We start from the raw sequence: 24,154 nt of genomic DNA, 5'->3' as shown, positions 1-24,154 counted from the left end.
GGAGCGGCTCCGAAGCCGCGCGTCCCCGGCGGTCACGTGGCGCCGGCGCCCCTCCCGGCCCCCGCCCCGGTCACGTGGCGGCCGCTCCCCCGTCGCCATGACGGCGGCGGGCGGAGGGGGCAGTTACGCGGCAGTAAAACGGTACCGCCACCGCCCCCCCGCCCCCATCCCCGCCGCGCCCGGCCCGGCCCGTTTCGCGCCGTCACCCGTCCGCGCGGGCCCCGCTCGTCGCCCGCCGTCGGCCCCGGCGGCCCGTCCTGCTCCGCTCCCGGGTCGGCGGCGCCGCCTCGCTGCGGGGGAGGGGCCTCCCCTCGGCCCCGGCCCGCGCGCCGGGAGGGAGGGGGCGCCGCGCGCGTCACGGCGTCACGTGGCCGGCGGCGGGTGCGCGCGCGTGACGCCGCTTCCTCCTCCTCCTCCTCCTCCCCCGGCTTCCGCGCGGGCGGCGCGTGATGCGGCGCGGAGCGGGCGCGCGCTCCCGCCCCGCCCTCCCGCGGGTCACGTGGCCGCGCTGTTTGGAGGCGGCGGCGCGAGCGGCGGCGGCCAGCGCGGTGAGGGAGCGGCGCGGAGAGCGGGCGAGAGGCGCGGAGAGCGGGTGAGAGCCAGCCGTGCTTGCTGTGCCCCGCCGGGGCTCGGCTCTCGCCCCCTCCTCGCGGTCTCTGAAGGGGTGCGGGAGGGTCCTTCTGTCCTTTGCGATCCTTCGCCTTGCTCCGGGTGCGGGAGACCGTCCCGTGGTGTTGCGGCTGAGCCCCGGCCGGCCGCTCAGGGCCGCACGGGCGGGATGTAGCAGAGAGCGGGCAGGCAGATGGCCATTGAGGTTTTTAAAACGCTTAGAGAATTTAGAAGAAATAACTTTTAGTTTCGTTGGCTGAATGTGCGTCTTCCCTTTTCCTAGTGCCTGGTGAGAGTGAGCGCTCGCTTTCCTTTAGAGGAAATGTCAATTTCTCCCATGACTTTTCTGGGAGGGAGTTCCTTAATTTATGGGACCGCATAGTAAAGGTTACTTAGAAATTCCCGGACTTGCCTGTGCAGTGTAACAGGTTTAGCGTTTTGTTAAGCAATGTACAGGTTTACGCTTTAAACTCAACAAGAAGTTTTTTATGTTTTAAAGTATGTGCTGCTTAGGAAAAATATGAGGTGGTGATTTCAGTAGTTATTTAATTCTTGGTTTTCACTGTGTATTATCTCTTGAATGCGGGAAAAGACATGCGGTGGAGAGGATAGCTTATAATTGTATCAAAATGCACAAATGCAGCTAATTCTAAATTTACTGTAACTTGAGAATAATGCTCTTTAAATTTACTTTTGGGGGAGAATATGATATAGTTAGAAAATGCCAATCCTAAATGTTTTCCTTGAGAAAGTTCATTTCAAATCAAGGGTGAGTGCTGTGGGGAAAAGTGAATTTTTCCAGAAAACAAGGTGTATGTTGACTTGTTTCACAGGCAGATGTAACTATAGCTACATTTTAAATATTTCCAGGTGGGTTATCTGATAGTTTAAGTCTTCAGAAACGAACTTGAACAAAGACTTCTCATAAATGAAGCAGGAGTCTTGTTTTCCAGCCCTTGGGCCTCTTTTTGCTGAACTGAAAACTGATGGTTTTTGAGCAGGAAAACACTTGGTGTTTCTTTAAGCACAGAACACCAGCTTGAGTACTAAAAAGTGAACTAATCAAGAACTTTATTTTTGGTAGGTACAGCTAAAAGCTGGAGCCATAATGCACCCATGAGTGAGCAGCACTAGTCGCGTGCATCCATGGCCTCTGTGCCAGTAATTCCAGACTCTTACAACCATGTCTTGGCAGAGTTGGAGTGTTTGGATCCGCTGCTTTCTGCGCTCCGGTTGGATTCCAGTCGTCTTAAGGTGAGTTTGTGGTGTATGGTTTTTTTTTATTTTCTAAATTTTTAGCCATTTGGTTAATTATTTGATTAAGCTGTAGGATTAATCTAACTCTTTTTGGGGTGTGTGCATGCTGTCTTACTGGGGGGGGGGAGTACTTTGGGAAGAAGGAGTGAAGATAGTGGACCCTGTTACTTTGTGTGTGTTTCCTTAATGCAGCTGTGGGTACATAACACAGCCTGACACAGCTTACACTGTTTGCTCCAGTTGCAAAGTGCTGTTTAATAATCTTCACTGCCAGTGCTTCAGGAGTGGTACACACAGCTGGCAAACAATGGACCCTTTAAAAAACCCACCATAATAATGGAAGAAAAAGATGCTGTGATCCGAATTTACCAGATTATTCATTATGATTTTTATTCCTTCAGTGCACGTGTATAGATGTGTCAAAGAGATGGCTGGCTCTAGGCAGCTCAGGAGGAGGGCTGAATCTTATCCAGAAGGATGGTTGGAAGCAAAGGCTCTTTCTCACTCACAAGGTAAGGTTAAGAATTTTAAATGAAAATTTCCAAAAATGGGGCCAGGAAAGAAACATTATTTCAAGTTAGCGTATTTTAGGAGTCAGTAGGCCCCTTCAGCTTACTGGGTTGTCCAAAGAAGGTGACGTTTTGGACTGCTGTGTTTAAAATAGGTTGTGGTTCTGGAGGGTATCCCCAGAGTATGTGGAATATTAGATTTCATGAGGTGTGAAAAATACAAACTTTGGAGTGTCAGACCTTTGTTTTTCAAATTCTTGCTTTTTAACAAGCAGCAACAAAGTCACCTGAATATTTAAGGAGTAGAAGAAAATTTTGAATATGAAACCAGAGCAACTCACCAGTAGATAACTTCCAGTGTTTGAGTGCTCAAACTGTGACATGCCTAGATAAGCGAAGAAAAGATAGGCTGACTTAAATGTTGCTGAAAGAGATTGTGAAACAGGGATTGTTATTTGTACAGCAAGGTGCTGTTTCCTAGGAGCCCCTGCTGCTTCCACTATAGCATGAATGCAGCTAGTTTTTTAAGGCTGGGAGCACCTCACTTAATTCTGTCAAAACAGATTCCAAAGGTGCGAGGACAGAAGAGCGATTTCTGTGCTTCCTAAATCAGAGAACTCACTGCAGTCCTTGCTCTTGATGTTGTTGTGCTGTTGTCAGCTGCATCTTGGAGTAAACTCAGTGTTTGCAAACAAAACCCAAGCAAACAGTAAAAGCCAACCCCATCACAGCAGAGTGGTAGCATCTGTTGGCATGAATCTGGTTTATATCTTAGAGATGAGGCTGCATGGTGGTAGTGGCAGTACAGGAACAAGTTTCACCTGCTCTCACTCCCATGCTTGCTTTCAGGAGGGTGCCATTTCCCGGGTGGCCTGTTGTTTGCATGATGAAGACTATGTTGCTGTTGCCACCAGGTGAGTGGTCTACTCACAAATCTGAGCACTGGATTAATATTTTTAAGAAGCTTCAAGTTTCAGACGTGGGCAGCTGCTGAGAACTCAGAGTTAACTTACCAGGTTAACTGGTAGAGGCCACTACAGGATAATTCTCTGCACAGACAGTTTGCCTTTTTTTTTTTTTTTTTTTTTTTGTAGTAGTCATTCTAGGTTAAGTATTATTTCTGAAACAGAACACCTGTGGCAGAGGTCATGCATGTGAAATTATGATGATAAATGTCTTTCTGAGACCTTTTAGCATAAAAAGCATTTTCATTAACATGGCAAAGTGAGATTGATAACTAATTCCACTTATATTTATTAAAATCCATTTAAATGTTTTTCCACATCCTTACTTGCAAGTGTAGTAACTGTAAGAGTAGCCTTACAAAGCTGCTTATACATTGCAGTGCAAAGAAGGACACTTACTCTTCTCCAGAATTAAGTGTGACACTTGTTGAAATCACGCAGCCTCAAACAGAGCCAGCTCTGAGGCATGCTGCTTTGCTTGCATTTCCTCTTTCTTTGGGAAAAAGCATCTTTATTAACTGATAAAACTTTAGAAGACTTTTATTTTCAACTTGTGTTCTCTTTTTAACTTGTTGTAGCCAAGGCCTTGTAGTAGTCTGGGAGCTGAATCAGGAACGTCGTGGGAAGCCAGAACGGATTTATGTTTCCTCAGAGCATAAGGGCAGAAAAGTCACAGCTCTGTGCTGGGATACAGCTGCCCTTCGAGTTTTTGTAGGAGATCATGTGGGGAAAGTGTCAGCCATCAAGATTAACACGTCGAAACAAGGGAAGGTAAAATGGTGCATACTTTGATTGAGCTTAATTCACTGGGGGTGGTGTGTGGAATCTCTTTGTTTATTTTAGCAAAGTGGAGCAGAGTGGGACTTGACAGCTAATGAAGTTCTGGTAGCTTTAACTATTGGGATTAAGAACCAGTCTCTTGAGACAACCATAGAAATCCTGACCCATGAACTCCCTCCATCCGTATTCTATGGATTTTAGTAATGCAACTTCCAAATGCTCAGAATTAAAAACTGGTCAATCTCCTGCTTCTGGAAATTAACAAGTATCAAAGTTAAGGGGCTTGTGTTTTTGAGCCTATTGGATTCCCTAGACTCCAGCTACAGGTTCAGCTGTTAGTTTCAGTTTCAATTCAGCTGTTGGTCAGAGAAAGAGCAGTCCCAGATCCTGATCTTGCTTGGCTTTGTCTGGATGCTCTCTTTCTTAAATGTCTGGATTAGACAAAATAAATGGTACGTGGTCATTGAGCCTACATGCTTTATATTTTGTGCAAAGGACACGCCTGTTAGTGATAGCAGCCTGATTTCTAGCCCTTGAGTGTTCTTTAGCTTTTACTTCTACTGGCTCCTTTCTTTTTCATCAGTAAAAAGGAGCAGAACCTGGAAATAGTTGTGTTCGTCCAGGTGCTTTCTAACCCTCATGGAATGTTTTGATGGAAAATTGACTTAAAAGTAGCAAGACCGTTATTATATCCAAATAAAGAGCAGGGGGAAAGTCAGCTGTGGGAGGAGAAAAGGGCAAAGCCCATGGAATCTGTGTTTGTTAAAGGAACAGGATTGTTGGATTTCTCAGATAATGCACTTTGTCATATTCCTAAGAAGGGAAAACAACTCTAAGCTGGCAAAAATGGTGACTGTCTGACAGCAAATTCAAATGCAGTTCCCAGTTTCCTTATCCATAAGTCTATCTGAGACTGTTCATCCACCCATGCAGGCTGAGACACTGGTAGGATAAGTAGGATCTGGATAATTTGTGGCAGGGTAACAAAGAAGGTGAATTTCTGAACAATCTAATTCCAGTAGAAGTTATTTTTTGTATCAATTAATCCCTCTGGTCTGTTTCCATGAAACTGCTAGCTCAGCATACTTGTGGGGAGAATTGGAAAAAAAGCACAAAGCTTACAATAGCAGGAATAAAACTCTTTCTTAATGTTACAGAAAAAAACCTTTTATAAAGGAATATCAGGATGCTACAGGGATATGACTATTTTTTTCTTTAATCTTCAATATTGTTTTTGGGAAAAGGAGGATTTAGACTTCTGTGCTTCTGAGCATTGTAGCCTTGCTTGGTAAAGACAGAAGAAAGGCACTGCTCGGTCTTATGCTGTGTATTCATAGCATACCTTAGTCTTTTCTGAATTTTGCTATTTTAACATAATGAAACAGTCTTAACTTTGAACTGAAGACCACCAGCATGTTTTCTCCTTTTTTTTTTTTCTTTTTTAACTGTAGGCTGCAGCTACTTTTGTGATGTTTCCTGTCCAGATTATAACCACTGTAGATTCTCGGGTGGTTCAGCTGGATTATTTGGATGGAAGACTGCTCATATCTTCACTTACCCGCACTTATTTATGTGATACTGAGAGGCAAGTTCTGTTTTATTTCTGAAATACTGGGCTTCAGAGTCACACACAGTTTCTGAAATGACATCAATGTCTCTCTACCTAGCTCATGCTCCCTCAGTCTGTTTCTGAAGATGTTGGGAGGGGTAGTGTCAAAAGTTTTACTGAAATCAAGATAAACAACATCTGCTGTTCTCCCCTCAACTACCCAGCCAGTCATTCTGTTGTAGAGGGCTGTTAACATGATTTCCCTTCCATGAATTCATGCTGACTATTCATAATCACTGTCTTATTTTTCATATGATTGGAAATGATTTCTGGGAATGCTCCCACCTTCCCATCACTAGGTTGAACAACTGGTTCTGCTGAAAAAAAACCCCTTTGATCTGAGCATTCATTTCAGCTAATGAATATTTCTGCACCCTGTCTTGTATAACTTTGGGCAGGCTTTGTAATATTCATTACAGATTTTTTTAAGCACCAAAATAAGAAAAAACATAAAATTAATTAAAGCTTTTAATAATGCTGCCTTACTTAACAAGTATATTTTTTCCCCCTCTAGAGAGAAGTTCTGGAAGATTGGTAACAAAGAGAGAGATGGGGAATTTGGAGCATGTTTCTTCCCTGTTGGAAAAAACAGTGGGAATCAGCAGCCATTAATATACTGTGCTCGACCTGGCTCGAGGATGTGGGAGGTGAACTTTGATGGGGAAGTGCAAAGCACACATCAGTTCAAGCAGCTGCTCTCATCACCACCTCTGCCTGTTGTTACTCTCAGGTAGAAACATGAGTGTTACCAGTGTTAAACTTGTTTGGGACGTCCCTAAGACTGGAAAGACTAAATCAACTCCTGCTTCAGTCAAATGTTAATCCTAGTTGTCATCTTAATACAGTCCTCTAAGAGGTGTAACCAGTAATTACCAAACTGCCAAAACCTTGATTCTGCAGCTATGTCTGTGAGCACAATGAATGCTGCTGTCATGAGACTATGTTTATTTAAGCCAGCCATGTATTTACGGGATTAAGAATTTTAGAAAGTAATGGTATTGTAGTTATGCTTGTAGTTGATAATAATTTTATTTTGTAGGCAGGATCCTCATTATACTGGTTCCAGCTGCTCACCACAGTCTTTATCTTTCCCCAAGCTGCTGTATTTGACGTGAGTATTGACAGCATAGCTTCCTGTTGATAAAGTAGGCTTAAAAAATTATATATTCTCCTAATTTATATTACCAACTTCAGGTTTTTGCATAAGAATTTCCCAAGTATCATGCTAAACCTGTCTCACATCTCACTTGCTATACTTAAGCCAATGCAATCCCTACATGTTTTACAATTTTAAAAAATTTTACCACAATTGACTGTTGCTTCATTAGCATATACTTTAATTGCAGTGAGCACTGTGTGGTGACCTGGACAGAAAGAGGCATTTATATTTTTCTTCCCCAAAGCCTTCAAGTCTTACTCTGGAGTGAAGTTAAAGGTAAACTAAAGATTCTTAGACATTGCTTTGTGACATTGTCTGTTACACTGGTCATTCCTGAAGTCCTTGCCTAACATGGAAGCTATTCAAGCTCAATTTCTGCAGCTGGATGGCAGAATATTTGTAAAAAACTTGTCATCTGTCTGGTATATCCTTGAATATTAACTATCTCTCTGCCTCCTTCAGCCAACCCCTCCTTCCATAGATATCAAAACATGCTTCTGGAGAAACAAAATAAGGTGTAGAGTGACTCATAACATACAGTAGTTAAAATACAGGTGATTAACCTGCAGCATCCTTTTCTCTTTACTCAGGCTCATTGTCAGTGTCCTGTGAGGGATAAGCTGGCTGCTGAAAGTTTAAAACCTGATTTTTTTTTTCCTAAAACCTGTCTAAATTGCATACAGAGAATGTATTTATTTGGCAAATGAGTGAACCTTCATAAACATTGATGTGTTTGGCTATAAACAGAGTCCTCCAGTAGTTATTGCCAGTCAGTCTTTCCCCTTCTCCCCATTTTGCAGTACCTTTGTTGTGGAGTGTTTGCATACAGCATAAGTATTGCATTTGAAAACTTCTGAAAGGCCAAAGTTTTGGGTTTTTTTACCAGTGAATATTTTCCTTCTGTTTCAAAGCTAACAATTATGTATTTGTTGTCTTTATCAGGCTTTAGTTTTTCATCTCAGAGCAAAAGGAAGCTTTTTGGTAATTTAGTGTATTTTTTGAATGTTTTCTAGAAATGCAACTCTAGATAGTTTTGACACTGTTTTATAGTGATCAGGTGCTAGGTCAGCACTCCTCAGTGTTTGTTTTCCCCATGTATCTCATGCTTTGCACTCATTTGCAGTCAGGTGGGAATATGCTTTCACCTTCTTTCAAGGACAGAAAGGAGTGTTGATTAATGATTTAAGTCCTTCAGGCATTGCTCTGTGTGTGGTTTTGCAGATATTCAGGATATTGCAGTTTACAAGAGTGAGTTGTTCTGTCTGCATACAAATGGAAAAGTTGTGCACCTCTCCCTCCTGCTGGTCGATCGCTGCATAGAGCGTCTGATGAGAAGAGGATTCTGGACCCTTGCTGCCAGGGTCTCTTGTCTCTTCCAAAATTCAATTGTTTCTTGCAGAGTAAGTAAATACCTCTTTGTAAATGTGCAATACAACTTCACTGTCTTTCCTGTCCCCCCTTTAAGTTTCCTGTCCTCCGTTAAGTTTCATGGTCACCGAGATTCATTTTGTTGGAGTTTTTAAAGTTATTTAAACATTATACTTTAGGGGTGAAAGTCATCCTGCATATATGGTATCTTTTGTTTTCACATGTGCATTTGAAACAGAAGCATTATTATTTCTTGTGTTCTTTTAGGCAAGAAAAAATTTGCCTCTAGACAAGCTGGAACACTTGAAGTCTCAGCTGGATGCTTCAACCCAGCAAGATCTCACTGCACAACTGGAAGAACTGATTGCAAAGTTGGAACCTCTAGATTCTGCATGCAGCAGTAGAAGGAGCAGTATTTCATCTCATGTAAGTGTATTGGTAGTGTCAAAAATGTTATCCAAAGGTTTTATCTTTATGGCTGGAAGTCACCTTGTTGCTCACTTGTAAGCTGAGGCTTTCATTTCTACTCTGTCTACTACAGCCCATAATGCTGCATTCTAAAACTAGGTGGGGTGAAGAGGTATGAAACACCACTACTTGTGTTCTGTAAGCTCATTCCTCTGCCTCTTTCCCATATTAATTTAGGGCTAATGACTGAGACGTGGACAAAGATTGATATGAAGATGGCTTTTTCCACAGCTCTGTTTAATGTTTTAATGTGCTTCAGCAAAGATAGTCTTGCTTATAACTCTAGTTTTATATGATGAAAATGAATGAATGCTCAAAGCTATCTTAGCCCTATGTAAAAAATTGTTGCACTCTAAGAAGCTTAAGGAGAAAGCTCTAAAAAAAAAAATCAAAGAATATTTCTAATAAATATACAGCTGCTTTTCCAGAAAGGGGAAACGTTTCATAGTTTATACAGTATCAGCTCCTGCTTTCACTTAACCGTGTTTGAAAGGAAAGTTTAAAAATCCAAGTAATGTAAATACAAGTAATGTAAATCTTGATGTGGTAGACAAGTTTTTCTTCATTAGCCACTGTGAAAGTAAACCATGTAGACTGACCATGAGCAAAAAAATGTGGTTGGTCTTGAAATGGAATAGTTTTGTGGGGTCTGTAATTGTGCTAGCTGGGTATGGCTGACCAGCAGGAAGGAAGATTCTTGGGCATGCAGCTACAAAGGGGTGAAGTGGCAGTCTTGACTGCAGGACTAAAGCTGAGGTGGGATTTGCCTTGCACTGGGTACACCAGTTGTTCCATAGGCTGCTTTCCTAAAAGCAATTGCAGCACACACATCTTTTTAAAATCACTGAACTGCACACTTGCTGGCATCTGTGTCCTTTTCCATTCTGGATATGGTAGAAGTACTCTGTTAAATAGGAGTTTTCCAGGCAGTGAATTAGGAAATGCTCTGAGGTTATTTGTGTGGGTACAGTTGGTTGAGTTCATTGCAGACAGTTGAACAAAGAAGTGCAACTCACATGATGTCTAACTCCCCTCCTTGGTCTGACAGGAAAGCTTCAGTGTCTTAGACTCTGGAATCTACCGTGTTATCAGTCGAAGGGGCAGTCAGTCAGATGAAGACTCATGTTCCCTCCACAGTCAAACGTTCTCAGAAGATGAGAGACTTAAAGAATTTCCTGCACACCATGAAGATGAACAACTAGAACTTGGTAATGTTTCTTAATGAAAATGTTTGTTGACTGTGTTTGTTCATTCTACAAGAATTCCACTGCGTTGGCTCTGTGCTCTTACTTTCCACTTTCAAGTTATTAATTATTAATACATGTATTTTGATCAATTGATAGAGTCACCCCACCTTCTGGCCAAAATCCTTCCTGAAACATTGGGTTGAAAAGGTGGCTCCACAGAATCCAGGCTTAAAAGCAAACAAAACCCAGTGAAACAAAACAAAAGGTCTGGAGGGCTTTACCAAGCATGGGCTTCACTCCAGCTTCCCCCTCTCCATGTGTAATTGAACATTAGTGCTAAGATTCTTTTAACTGCCTATGCCAGTATCAGTTGAGCTTCAAACAAGATTTGTTTGCTACCAGTATCCTTCTGTAATATTTGTTCCAGAAAAGAATTTCTTAGTCTGGATTCTGGCTTACATTTCTTCAGAAGGAGATTCCTGCAGAAGGATTCTGATAAGTGTCCTTAACTTTCTCACAGGGTTTCCTTTGTACATGGGATCATCTCTTACACATGTAAACATTAGTGTTGTGGGTGTGCTAGAATAGTGAATAACTAACATTTAGCCCATGCAGGAAGCTTTTTTTACTTTCTGACAAATGCCTGTCACTGGACTTGACCTAGAGTGAGACTGTAATGTATCTTGTTCTCTGCTCTGCTTGGGATTGGGAGGAGCTGCCTTAGAACTAAGTATGATAGAGAGGCTTTCCTATAAAAAGACTATTTTTTAGCTTCTGAAAGGAGTAGGTGCCAGTTGAGGATGGAGAGAATTTGGATGCTTTGGAGAAAACCACACTGAGGAGGGAAAGTGCAGAAATTGATATTTAGTCCCCTACTTGTCAGTAGTGTTGTCCTGCTGAGTGAGATACACTTAGGTGTACGTGTGCCTCTTTACCTACATCACCGTAAAAACAAGTGAGCAAACTCTGAAGTGCATCATTCCCAACATTAAAAGTCAGAATTCAGGTGACTTAATTTTTGAATGTCAGAAGATAGAAAGGTTCTGTGTGTTCCACAAGAGATGACAAATTTGCTGATTATTTCCAAGTAGAGAAGTTCTAGATGGTTCTTGAAGCACGAGCACTTGATTTGGTATTTGGAAGAAACGGACTTAGTGTTCCCCGGCTCACAATGACATAAGATGTAATGTGTTTTAAGGTTTCTAGTCTGCATGATGAACAAAAGCAGCCTTATTTACAGCCAATTGTAAAGTCAGTTGTGACCTTTAGGCACTGTTGGTAGATTTTCTGTAACAGGGCAGCATCTTTTCATCTCAACGCTGTGGTTACTGCTGACTGTTGCAAAATGCAGTGTTATCCTGGCTTAAAATGATCCCTTTTTTCATGTTGACCTCACTTAAAGATACAGTGTGGGCTTGTAACAGGAAATTATGAAGCAAAACACATTGTAAATATTGTTAGGGGTATGGGAAAGAAAAGGAAATAGTCAGTGATTCTGTATTTCCTGTGATTCTTATCAAAAACCAGAGAGCTGTGGGCTCACTTAGATTTTTGAGTCCTTTCAAATAAGAGGGTGATTTATACCCTGATCATGGCTTATGTGTCTCTCTGTTCACGTGGGATTTAGTTTTTGGAAATGATGGTCACAACTGACTTGACAATCGGTTGTGAATTGATATATGCCACAATACTTAATTTTCCTAGGTGTATAAATAACTCAGTGGATTAAATGAACATTTTGTCCTCTAAATGATCCGTAAGTCTAATTTTAGGAGATAGCTTTTATACTGTTGTTCATCTTTATTTTTCTTGCTATAAAGCCAAAACACTGTTAATAAAGCAGACTTAACTAGGTTCAAAGGCACTAGTAAAACGGCCCTTGAAACCTGGCTCCATGCATTCTTGAGTATTAAAAAGGAAAGTATGGTGAGCAGGTTATCCATTAATGAATTAGTGACTTGTATGTCATTTCAGTGTTCCATTTTTTTGCTAGGTCACTGTTTCATGACTTTTTATTTCAATTCCATTTGTCAGAGAACGTATCTCATGCATCTGTGGTGGTTGAGACTGACCGGAATGAGACATTTCTCCCATTCAGTATTCCTTTGTCATTCCGTTCCCCATCTCCTCTCGTCTCTCTCCAAGCTGTCAAAGAAAGGTAAAACATGCAGCAGGTTCACTCATCCATTACATCTTGCCCTCTTCTGTCCCCTGGATTTGTAGCATTGTGTGGTTTAGTTCATGCCCTGTTCTGCAAACATCTAACACCTGAACTGGAACACCAGAGCTGCAGTCAGGTTTGCCAGGCAGTTTAAATCTTCATCTTGGCTCTAGTGAAGATACAAAGAGCTGCTTGTAGCTTCAGGGGAGCCAAGACTTCAACCTCAGTTTTAAACAGTTAATAATTGTTACACGTCTAGGAATATTTACTGTTACTCTGTAAACTGGTTGTGGTTTGTATTCAAAGGAAAATTTACTGAATATTGTTTTTGGATTTTGCCTCCCTGTATCTTAGGGGGAAGGCTTCTTATGTTGCATAGGGACAAACATTAAAATATTCAAAGCAGATAGATATTGCTAAAACACACTTGCAAAGTGATCTGTCCTATCCCCACATGAACTTTAAGTGGATCTAATTGGTTTCCCAAACACTTATGGAATAATGGTAGCTTACACCTGCTGCAATTAGATCTGTATCCATTTTATGTATAAATCACATTGGTATTTAAAAACTCTTTTTAAGAAAAATGGAGGATTAGGGGGTGGGTGTACAAATACAAAGGTGATGGTTTTAAATATATTATTTAATTTCTGTGAAAGTGCTGTATGTTAATTATTTAGCTAAAATGTCTCTGGCCTGGCAATGGTCTGAAAAATTGCTCAGCCTTCCCTTAATCACCTGAGTATGTAAATCGTGTCCTGCAACAAAGAATTGTGGCTGCTATCAGCAGTGTGAGGGTCTCAGAATAAACATCAGAAGTACATGAAATGCTTTGAGTTCTTTCTGTAAGCAGCCTTGAGGACTTTACTAGTAATGAGCGTTTCTGCTAATAATGAAAGCTACATTTTCAAGTATTCACTACATGCAATTAATTATTAAATGAAATACTATCATATTTGCAGTTAATTGTGTTGAGTTGGGATTTTTGGGATTTTTTTTTATTAGCTCTAGAGCAGAAAGCAGGAAGCTTATTTTTCTGTCCAAATCTTGTTGACATAGTTCTCTTTGTGGCAGTGGTAGAAATAATTGAGTTCTGGTATGTTCATTGAGCTTTTCCTTCAATAAAATACCTGAAGGAATGGGGACTGCTGAGTGAAAAGGATGTTGTTGGTGAGCTTTGTAATCTGAAGAATTAATTCAAGCATTGTCAAGTGGTTTGTTACCACTAGGAGTGACATAATTTCCTAAAGATGCTTTACGTTTAAAATCTTTAAAACACAGCGTAGCTAATCTGCGTTTATTTTTATACAAGTTACAAATACATGTCAAAAATCTATGGCTAACATTGGTATGTGATCCTGCTTCTCCAGCAGGAGTGTTAACCATTTCAGGTTCATATTCTGTGAGGAAAACATTATCATGGCTGGAGTATGAATTATGAGCAGGTTCTTAGTTAGTTTTGTTCGTGTTGGTCATCACTGCTCTCATCCTTTTCTCAAGAGTTCTTCAGATTATAAAGTCTCTGAAATGATGTGCTTGGTTTGTTTGCTTCTGAACTTCTGATGTTAAATGTTTGAACTTGTGATTCCTAGTGTTTCCAGCTTTGTACGCAAAACCACGGAAAAGATTGGCACACTTCATATAAGTCCTGAATCTAGAGGGAAGCATGAAGCAAAGGATGATGAGCAGCTGCCAGAGTTAACTCTTAATCCAGTAGCATCTCCCCAGGAAGAAAAAGAGTGAGTACAAAATCACATTTTCTTAGCAGCTGTCCAGCATTTGCTGGATGTCCAGAGGATGGAAAAAATTCTTTCAAACGGAGTGAGGAACTTGGCGTTAGGTTTTTCCAGCTGCCTTCATTCCTATCGTGGGTTTCAGTGGCTCTCCCATCTTCTTTCTTAGAGCTGATGAGGCAATGAATACTAAGCTAAGCCATAGCTAAGTAATTTCATATTCCAGTGCTTATTTAGCACTTTGGACTAACTTTCATACAGTGGCATGGTACTGGTTTTTGTTCAATACCTGCAGAAATCTGCTGTAGCTGGAGTAGAAGCAGTAATAGAAAGCCACAAAAATAGTGTTATCTGTTGCTCTTCATGCCCAGTTTATCCATAATTTCTGTTGAGCTTTTCCTTCTTAGAAGTGATAGCTTTGTGTTTAATAAAGGAATTAGTGTTGAGGAAATTTTTCAGGAAATCCTCACTTAAATTATTGAAGTTAACACTTCAGATAAGACTGAAATGAATGTGCTTTTCTAGGTCAGAACTCCAGAACTGCCAGCTTCCTGAGGAGGACCATCTGAGAGATCTCAAGGCTGCAACAGCAGAAACCATGTAAGCAGAGAAACTTTTTACTGGATAGATATGTATGCCTTTGGTAGAAAAAAAAATGATTGGGTTTTTAAATTTTTTTCTTTTTATTTGTTTTACATGCATGTAAGAGTGATGCTCTGAATGTCTATTAACATAACCTGAAGGGATCTCATTTGGTGAATGATTCAATTCCTCTTTTTAAAACCAAGCAAAACTCACTAAAAGCTCTTCTAGTGTTATTCCTTTGTCTCAAGTATGGGCATAGTTTAAAAAATTAAAATCACAAATAAAAATTCATTCTGAAAGAAATCCTAGGGAGCTCAAAATGTGCTGAGTTCAAATGTGGACAGCGTGAAGTAGCTTAAATTCTATTTGAAAAAATCACAAGAAACTAAACAACTGACTCCAAGTCAAGTGTAGGAGTATAGTTACACAAAGCATATTTGAAACTTCACTTTTGGCATCTTATAATTGTTTAACTTAGCAAGCTTCTTTTTTATGCTGCAGAGCCAAGCTCCAGGATCCGCTGGTTTTGTTAGAACCTCAATGTATGAGGAGGGTCTTACAGGAATGGCTTGTCTATTTAGAAGAAAAATTCAGCCAGGAGCATTCTGCTTTGTCTGTTAACAAAAGCAAGGCTGTGTGTGCTGAAGATCAGAGGGCAGTTCTGGAGGAAAACCTGCAAGTGGCTCCAGCTGACAGAGACCCAGCAGACAAGGAACAGAGTGATATTTTGGAAGACTGCATTGAAAAGGAAAACACTGATGACACCTGTGTGAGCAAAACCACGTGTGAAAATGGTACTGACGTGACTGGGCCTCTGGGCTGTGGCTTTCAGGTGTCTCCTCCATGTGCCATCGAACCTGATGTTCTGAAAGATCTCGTGGAGCTGACGACTCTGTGCTTTGAGCTGCGTGTCTTTTCTGGTGGGAGTGGTGAGGCTGAGGAGAGCTCTGAGGGAAGTCTGCCACCAGCAGCTTCGGGGACCTTGGCTTGTAGGTTTATGCAAAGCTACTTCTTCCTTTTGGATTTAAAAAGAGTAAAGCAGTGCATTATAACCACGTGTGCCACCAGCCCTAATGTATGGGAAACATACATTGCAGGATTGAAAGGTAAATGATGAGTGTTATATTGCTTCTTAGACTGAAAATAAGACTGGGAGAAAGAAAAAGAGAGAAATAACCTTGAAGACTCTCATAATTGGGTCTGCAGATTTTTCTTCTGCTATTGTAGTGTGGCAGGGGGAGAATGCTTGGTGTGTGGGAGTTTTTGTTCTGGTTTTGGGCTGTTTGGTTGATTGTTTTTCCCCCAAATACTTCCCTTAGGAAGAACTTAACTCATCTGGTTAGGATGTAGTGCTAATAATCCCAGCATTGTGGGTTCAAGCCCTGTATGGACCGTTCACTTAAGAGCTGGACTTGATGATCATCATGGGTCTCTTTCAACTCGGAATAACCTGTGATTTCTTAAAAAAAAAAAGGGTTGTTGGCTCCTTGGAGAGAGATTGTTCTCCCACTTTGCAACTTTGAACCTGTTAGTTGCATGAACCTTGTTAATGGAACATTGTAGTAATCACAGCCTATTTACAAACATATGAGCTTCTCTAAGAGCAAAAGCATCTAATTAGAATCACAAGTCTCTAGAAACAAGGCAGAAGGGAGAGGAGGGGCTTCAGCATTTGGCCTGTGAAGGAATGTAATTAATATGAAACAAAACTGGAGTAGATGGTTCTGTGTAGATGAGTGGCTTGTGATCACTTCACACTTCCCTGTTGCACAGAAATATTTGCTGATCTTTTTGATGCCCCTTCAGTTTTATTGAACCAAAGCTTCATGATGATATTGGAAAACAGAACTTTTCTGTTCTCTGCACTCAGCTTCTGCCTTATGTATTTCTTTTAAGAGTGAATTAAAGCCTTAGCATTGATTCTGCTCCAGCTGAGAGCAGTTAAACATCAGAATCTTGCTTCGAGGGTTGGTGTTTGGTGCTTGTGTTTCTGGGGATCTCTTCACTGTTTGGATTCTGAGAGCTCTAGAAGTGAAAGTAGTGTATGCATTCCCAGTTTGTCTTTAATTGGGCTGCACTTGTACCTGGACGTTAATACCTGCATTTCATCAGGATTGAGGTGGATGTTGAACTTCCCATGGAAGTGATAGCTGTTATTCAGCAGAAGGATGAAAGGAGGGCCAGGACACGTTAAGGAAAAAAAAAAGCCCAAATCTTGTAACTTGTGTGCTGATTTATTTCAGAAATAACTTGTCAAAGTCCAGTGGCTTTAGCAATGGAAAGTGAAGATATGTTGAAAATACTGAAGCTGCTGCATGACCTGGGGCCGTGGGATGACAGCCCACTGTTGCTGGCACATGCTCAAAGGTTTGTACCCAAAATCTTCTGAACTTCCTGGCAGGAATTGCTTCACTTATGATGTCATGAAGATTCCTGGACTCTCTTCAAGAGATCACCTTTCAGTACTATTTTGAACTTGCAGGAGATCTTGAAAAATTTATTTTGCTGTTTGGTGCTGAAAATAGACTTTATTCTCTTTCTCCAGGCTTTATGAAAAATTTGGGGAAACAGCTCTTCGGCCCTTGATCAAGTTCCACCCCTCTATTTTGCCTTCTGATATTAAACAGCTTTGCAGGAATGATCCAGCTCACTTTTTAGCATATTTAGATAGTTTGGTGAAATCAAAGCCAGAGGATGAAAGGTGAGGGGAATGTGGAATCCTTTTCATCTGTTTGCTCTCTTCATCATGTAGCTGTGTTAGGGTTGGGGTTTTTTTGGTTGGGGTTTTTTGTTGTTGTTTTGGCTTTTGGGGACCTTTTTTTGTGTTTCTGTATCTGTCTGCTTGGTGTTCTTAAGCATTAGGTTCCAAGTAATTCTGCCAGTTGTAGTTGGCCTTAGACTGGAGTTTTTGTTAGGTTAGTATCTAGTTTTAAAAGGGATTTACTAAATAATACTTTTAATACAATTGATTTTTTTTATTTCTATGTCTGCAGTTCAGTGTACCAGGGCTAGATCACATTAAAAAAAACTCCAAGCAAACCCAACAAAAAAAACCCCACAAACCTGAAAAAAACCCCAAACTAAATGTGTGGGAACTCAACCTGCAAACTTGATTGTCTGTGGTTGCCTCAGTTTATAGAGACATAAATGATTTTAGGCTTTTCCACACTTAATTTTACACCTCCCCCCTTTTTTTTTCTTTTTGTTAATTTGTCCACACACAGTCTCTGCTTCTCCATATCTGGTATAGTTAAAACTGGTAGAATTTTTATTTAAAGTCTGCTTTGTTTTCCAGGCCATTTCTGCTTAGGTCTCTTCTGCAGCCAGAATCTGTACGGTTGGATTGGTTGTGCTTGGCAGTTTCTCATGATGCTCCACAAAGGGCAAACACTGTGGATGAGGAAGGAAATCCCAGGTAAAGTGGATTTCATCCAAGTTCCTGAGTGCAGCAGAAAGACTTAACAGGTCTGGTTTGGGTTAGATTTTGTGTGGAAGTTTGGATCACTGACTCCTTGGAGCATTTTGCAGTGTTCAGCAGAAACAACCAAAGGATTGAGTAACTTTTATTTGCAATACCTTCCAGAGTGACTGCTCTACTGAGACTGCACATGGTGTTTCATTCACTTTTCCTCCTCTCTTTTCATGAATCTGCCGTAATGTTCTGAAGAAAATCAATAATGCTTTAAAACTGAGTTTCTCATCTTCTAGGCCAAGATCTCATTTGTTTACCTGGGGCTACAGCCAGCTCATTCTGCTCTTGATTAAACTCCCTGCTGATTTTGTTATGAAAGAGAAGATGGCTGACATCTGTAAATCACATGGGTAAGGAGAAAGCTTGGTAATTCTAGATACTTGGTTAGTAGGTATTCTGACCCTGAGAAGATACAAATGTAAATGACCTATCTGCTTTTTGGTTGGACAGGGTTTTTTTAAAAAAACTTTCCTTTTTTGAGGGTGAATATTCAATGTCCAATTTCATGTACCAAATGGGAGGTATTCCTCATGTCCCTACACTGTTTCTGACATGCATTAAATTTAGTTGCTTTTGTCTTTACTGATCCTTAAATGAGCATGTTATTGTTCTTGACTTTGGTTTGAACTGAGTATTTGATTCCTAGAAATCTTTACTCTCTTATTCAAGATTTTGGCCTGGATATCTTTTTCTCTGTCTGGAGCTGGATAGAAGAATAGAAGCCTTTACTAACATTGTTCATTTGGATGATTTGAGCCTGTTGAATGGAGAAGATGGTTAGTGATTTTTAAGCTGTATAAACATACTTCTGTAAGGTAGGAACTGCCCTTATGTAGCAGTTTGCCCAAAGCTGAATTGAACTTTTATATTTTGAAGTGTTTTTGTAGCTCTGTGTGTAGTACAGCATATTTGAAACACATAAATGGGTGTTATACTCTTGCAACTTCATGCTGTGCTTTGTGAAATCAGTTGTGCTAGAAAATGCTTAAAAGTTAAACAATCTTGAATTGTTTATCAGTAAAAACTGGGAGTAAAAGTTAACCTTGGTGTTGTAGACAGAGGAGTAGGAAGCCTTCCTGCACAGCATGAAACTCCCCCACTACATGTGCAGACACCCAAAGTTAGGGTGAGCGAAGCATTGTACCACAAGGCAGAACTTGTAAGAAAATTCACTCTGGCCCTAAGATGGACAAAACTTTGTCTCTTGACTTAATCCAAAGCCTTGAATACTGAACTATTGTGAAGCTATGTGTGTTCACCACTAAATCTTTACACTGAGTCAGTCAGGGCAGTACGTTTCTGTGCACAATTTGCTTGTGGATAATGCTTGGTTCCCTAAAATTTCAGAGTAAAACAGAATAGCTAGCCTCCCTTTTAAGTACAGATCTAGTTTACATGGTAGTCTTAGAATAATCCTTGTTTTACAAATAATGTAACAAGCTCATTTTACATCTAGGTTCCATTCCAGAGACCATAGAAGAATGGAAGTTTGTTCTGCATCTTGCACGGAAGCACAGCACAGCTTCCCACCAGCACAGCCCACAGAACGGGAACGCTGTCAGCAACGGAGGTCCGAGCTGCCCAGACTGCATCACTGTGGAAAACGTCGCTCTGTTGCTGGCCAAGGCCATCGGCCCAAATCGAGCCTTGCCTCTCTTGCAGGAGTGTGGCTTGACACTGGAATTGTCTGAGAGGTTTACTGGTGTCTGTGAGATACTGAGAATCGCTGAGAAAAGGCAGAGGTAAGAGATGTGTCAGCAGAAGATCCACACTATTCTTTTTGGATCTCCTCCATGCTTTAAACTTCCTTTTTGGTTTACAAGAAGATAAAGTACTTCATATTTTTACCTTTGGTTTTAGACTCATCTGAAAGCTTTCCTATTATTTAAGAACTGTTTATTTTGCAATATAGGCATTTTAAAATTGAAAATGGGGAAACGGGAAGTCATACATTAAAGGTGTAAGTGAAGGAGATTGTCTGAAAGAGATCTGTCCTGCTAAGACCTGTACAGACTCTGATCTCCCCTTTTCCTTTTAAAGGTGTGAATGGTGATGTCAGGATGTTACTTCTGAAATGCCATCATGTTTTTTACAAACTTCTCTTTAAAAAGCAAACCAAAGCTCTGTTGTTCTTTCTGTTGTTAGCTTTTTACTGTTTGACTTTTTTTGTTCCCTTTGCTTTATTTGCAGAGCGCTGATTCAGTCCATGTTGGAAAGGTGTGACCGGTTTTTGTGGTCTCAGCAAGCATAGAAAACAAGAGAACTCTGGGAACATTTCATACTGTAGTGACTGTATATTCAAGTGCCTCTTAAATTTCACAGGCCCTTAAAATAACAAACTCCTGTCTAAAAGTTCAGTTATACTGAGCCAGTCTCCATCTGGCAGGTATCTGACCTGGAAATGGTGACAGTTCTTTTCATTCCTTTGGAGAAGACTTTCGAACTGTAGAATATACATCAAAACAAGCCAGTATTTGTCTTGAAATTAAGCTTACAGATTTCCAAGATGAAAATTGCTGAATTTATTTTCTGAGTCTATAACTTAAGTGTTCAGGGATATGAGCCCCTAAGTATTAAATTATGGTGTATAATTTTTTTTTGCTTTTTTGTTTGCAAACATAAGAAATTCCTGGGAAGTATCTAAGCCTATACTTGTTTAACTTTCCTGTAAATGACATTTGCCTTTACTGTTGCTGTAGAAAGGTCTGTTATGGTCCCCATTGGTTTTTTTCCCCTTCTTAAATTATATGGAGAGGCCTTGCCTATGTGAAATACATTAACCAAGTCTTAAAATGGGAGGGAAATATTTTAAGTAGTGGATTTATGGCTAAAAAATGCTGATTAACAGACAAACTTGTTAAATGAACTCGCTGTTAAACTACAAACACAGCATTTCTAAATTGCCCATACCTGTTTGTGCAGTGTGACCATAGACATCAGTTGTGATACTCCAGCAAACCTCGGGACAATGGATTAGAATCAGAGTCATTTAAGTTGCAAAAGACCCTGAAGATCCAACCGTCCAACCATTAGCCTAGCACTGCCAAATCCACCACTGAGTCATGTCCCAAAGTGCCACATCTACATGGCTTCTAAATGCCTCCAGGGATGGAGACTCCACCACTTCCCTGGACAGCCTTTTCCAGTACTGGACAACGCTTTTGGTGAAAAAATGCTTCCTGATAGCCAATGAAAAGTTCTCCTGGAGCAACTTGAGGCCATTTTTTTCTTGTCCTATCCCTTGTTACTTAGGAAAAAGAAACCCACCCCCACCTGGCTACAGCCTCCTTCCAGGCAGTTGCAGAGAGCGATGAGGTCTCCCCTGAGCCTCCTTTTCTCCAGGCTGAGCACCCCCAGCTCCCTCACCCGCTCTTCACAGGACTTGTGCCCCAGACCCTCCACCAGCCCCAAATTCCCTTCTCTGGGCTTGCTCCAGCCCCTCAATGTCTTTCTTGCAGTGAGGGGCCCAGAACTGGACACAGCACTCGAGATGTGGCCTCACACAGGGGGACAATCCCTGCCTGGTCCTGCTGGCCCCACTATGGCTGATCCAGGCCAGGATGCCCTTGGCCTTCTTGGCTACCTGGGCACTGCTGGCTCGTGTTCAGCTGCTGTCAGCAGCACCCCCAGGTTGTTTTCTGCCCAGCAGGGTCCCAGCCCCTCTGTCTCAGCCCGTGGCCCTGTCGGGGCTGTTGTGACCCAAGGACAGGCCCCGGCGCTTGGCCTGGCTGACCCTCGCACAGTCGGCCTCAGCCCATGGATCCGGCCTGTCCCGATCCCTCTGCAGAGCCTTCCTGCCCTCCAGCAGACCGACACTCCCACCCAGCCTGGCGTGTCTGCAGCTGGCTGAGGGTGCCCTCCATCCCCTCATGAGAAAGATTTTGAACAGGACTGGGCCCAGCACTGAGCCCTGGGGACACCACTGGTGACCATGCCCCAGATAGATGGAACTCCCCTTTCCCACCACTCCCTGGGCCTGGCCATCAGTTTTTTGCTTGGTGAACAGTCCACGTGTCCAAGCCATGAGTAGCCCATTTCTCCCGGAGAACATTGTGGGAAACAGTATCAAAAGGTTTTCTTGAAGTCCAGGTCAACTTCGGTAATTCCACAATTAATTCTGACATTTTGGAAAGTGAGAGGACTTATTTTAATAATATTTTTAAAAGCTGAAGGTTTACATAAGTATTTTTAGATGAATGCTGTCAAGGAAGAAGTTTTTTTACATATCTGGTTGAATATGAAGATTCACAAAATCACTTGGATTTTATATCTCATTTACATAACTATGCTTTGTACTAGCACTCTTCTGCATTTAATACATCTTTGAACGAGTGTCTTTTTAGGCTTCTCATTTTGATCCTCTTCACTGTCTGACTCATATTTTAAGCAGAAAGCCACAGCATCGGATCAGTATTCAATTTTCACAAATATCATTTAAATAAAAAGTAATGCATTAATTGGAACTAAATTTAATTAAAATTTGATAATTTTGTGGTAAAATGATGTGAAAATACTGCTTTATAAGGAATGTTTTTATGTAGACTTACAGCACTTGTAGTGCTGCAAAATGATGCTTTAAGCAAAATAGGAGTGAGTACCATGTTTGGCCTTTTGAGAGATGCAGTCTGCAGATTATTTCATCTTGTCAGCAAGAAAAACTTGGGTGTGGTGGGTTGGTTACTTCACATGGGGAAGGGAGATTCCAGGGCAACAACAAATGTCAGGCTTCCAGCCAGAGTGTTGCTTGTGGAAAATGCAATACAGAGCTATTTCTAAAAAAGAAAACTTTAAAGCTTCTGTGGTTTACATTCTGCCATTGGAAATACAAGGATGTGTGCCATCAGGAATACCCTGTGCTCTCACAGTAAGGCTTGGAAAGGGAGCCAGGCACCTACCAGATGGTGTTGGTGCCTGTTCTGTTCCCTGCCAGATGAGCTGCTGCTGCCTCAGGGGCTGCTACAGTTACCTACCTCGGCTTCATGCAGTGTGTGGTGTAGCTGAGTGCTCCCCTTGCCTTCCTCAGAGGAATTCCTGGATTTCTGAGAATTGTGCCTGGCTTACCTCTGTATGGTTCCACTCTATTTGCTTGGTGTATTTTGTGCACACATCAGTCTCTTTCTTACTTCTGTGGGGGTTTTGTACACTAGGTTGACTTTGACTGAGGATTGGGGTATTTTTTTTTTTTTAACAGTAAATAAAATTCCAGTTAGAGCTTTTTTTAAAAAACAAAACATGTCATAAGGGTCATACAGAAAACATAATGGGAAGTGTGTGTCCAGATTTTGTGTCTAAAGTGAGCTTGTGTTTATCATTTCAACTAACTTGGCTGTAAATAAACAGTGAGAATGTACTCTCTGAAGAAGAGTTGGAAAATTAATGTTTCCTGTTCTGGATGACTTTGTTTTCATCTCATATGGGTAGAGTGAAGGGACTGAAATGAGAGGGTCCTCTGTTCAGAAATTACTGAAACAGAAAGTGCCTCAGTTGCACAGAGCAAGGCTCCTGTCAGCCAGATGAGCACACCTCACTGGCAGCTCAGGCAGCCTCATGGGGAAGGGAAGCTGCAGCTCAGCTTTGGTTTTTCTGGGTGCCTGGTGGTGGGAGAAGCAGAGATAAATAAAGGGGGCTTAGCCTGGAGCAGCTTTAGATAGAAACTGGTGCTGCTAGTTTCTTTTTATCAAAGAAAAAAGTATCATACATTATTTCACTATTTACTATGGGTAAATCAATTTTACTTCAGATAAATAGCTGCATTTTCAATCTGCTTCCTGAAAGGAGACAAGTTTCCAGTCATTCTCCATGTCTATAAGCCCAAAGTCACTGGTAGTGTATATTCAATACTTGACAAAACTCTTGAAATGAATTATTGCACACGTAGACATAAAAAAATAGGTACTGTTCTTTCCCAGATTAAGAAATAACTGCAGATATTGTACCTGAGCTGGGAATTCACCTCATCCCCTTTCTCAGTCTGATTTTCTCAGATTGCAAAATTGTGGAATGTGGAACCTAGTTTGCATTCATAAATATTTACCGTTACAGGGCAACCAGCATGGGGTTGCTGTTTTATCTTAACTGCATCAGAATGTACAAACCACGAAATGGTCTCCAGGCCCCCCCGACTGTGGTGTTCCCCAGTGTGCACGTGCTGCCAGTGTTTCTTGCTAGGCCAGGAAGAAATGCTCTGTTCAAACCCTCCTCCACGCTCAGAGGCAGCTTTGCCTCTCTCTGTTGTGAAAGCAGCAGTGTTGGCTGCAGCTCATTTCTGTGAGCCAAGGGTCACGACCTGGAG

General features: G+C 41.4%; 1 protein-coding gene across 7 annotated transcripts; it reads left to right on the top strand.

Moving 5' to 3' along the window:
- Positions 1-54: 54 nt before the first annotated feature.
- HPS5 (HPS5 biogenesis of lysosomal organelles complex 2 subunit 2) lies at positions 55-23,221 on the top strand. 7 transcript variants are annotated; one of them, XM_038139193.1, is made up of 23 exons: positions 55-141; positions 1,694-1,863; positions 2,268-2,378; positions 3,225-3,289; positions 3,919-4,111; positions 5,572-5,705; positions 6,244-6,459; positions 6,769-6,840; positions 7,076-7,164; positions 8,110-8,288; positions 8,524-8,682; positions 9,773-9,932; positions 11,946-12,069; positions 13,665-13,811; positions 14,331-14,405; positions 14,892-15,496; positions 16,634-16,757; positions 16,936-17,091; positions 17,686-17,805; positions 18,099-18,212; positions 18,532-18,638; positions 19,319-19,604; positions 20,053-23,221. In XM_038139193.1, exons 2-23 carry the CDS (start codon positions 1,756-1,758, stop codon positions 20,111-20,113), a joined length of 3,405 nt encoding a protein of 1,134 aa, XP_037995121.1. In that variant the 5' UTR covers positions 55-141; positions 1,694-1,755; the 3' UTR covers positions 20,114-23,221. The 7 variants fall into 7 exon arrangements, with proteins under 7 accessions (XP_037995121.1, XP_037995117.1, XP_037995119.1 ...); XM_038139189.1 differs by lacking the exon at positions 55-141 and adding an exon at positions 416-548; XM_038139191.1 differs by lacking the exon at positions 55-141 and adding an exon at positions 581-711.
- Positions 23,222-24,154: the final 933 nt, after the last annotated feature.

This window comes from Motacilla alba, chromosome 5 (assembly GCF_015832195.1).
Source record: "Motacilla alba alba isolate MOTALB_02 chromosome 5, Motacilla_alba_V1.0_pri, whole genome shotgun sequence".
NCBI lineage: Eukaryota > Metazoa > Chordata > Aves > Passeriformes > Motacillidae > Motacilla > Motacilla alba.
Note: the sequence above shows the minus strand (reverse complement) of the source record. Positions and strands in the feature narration are given on the sequence as shown.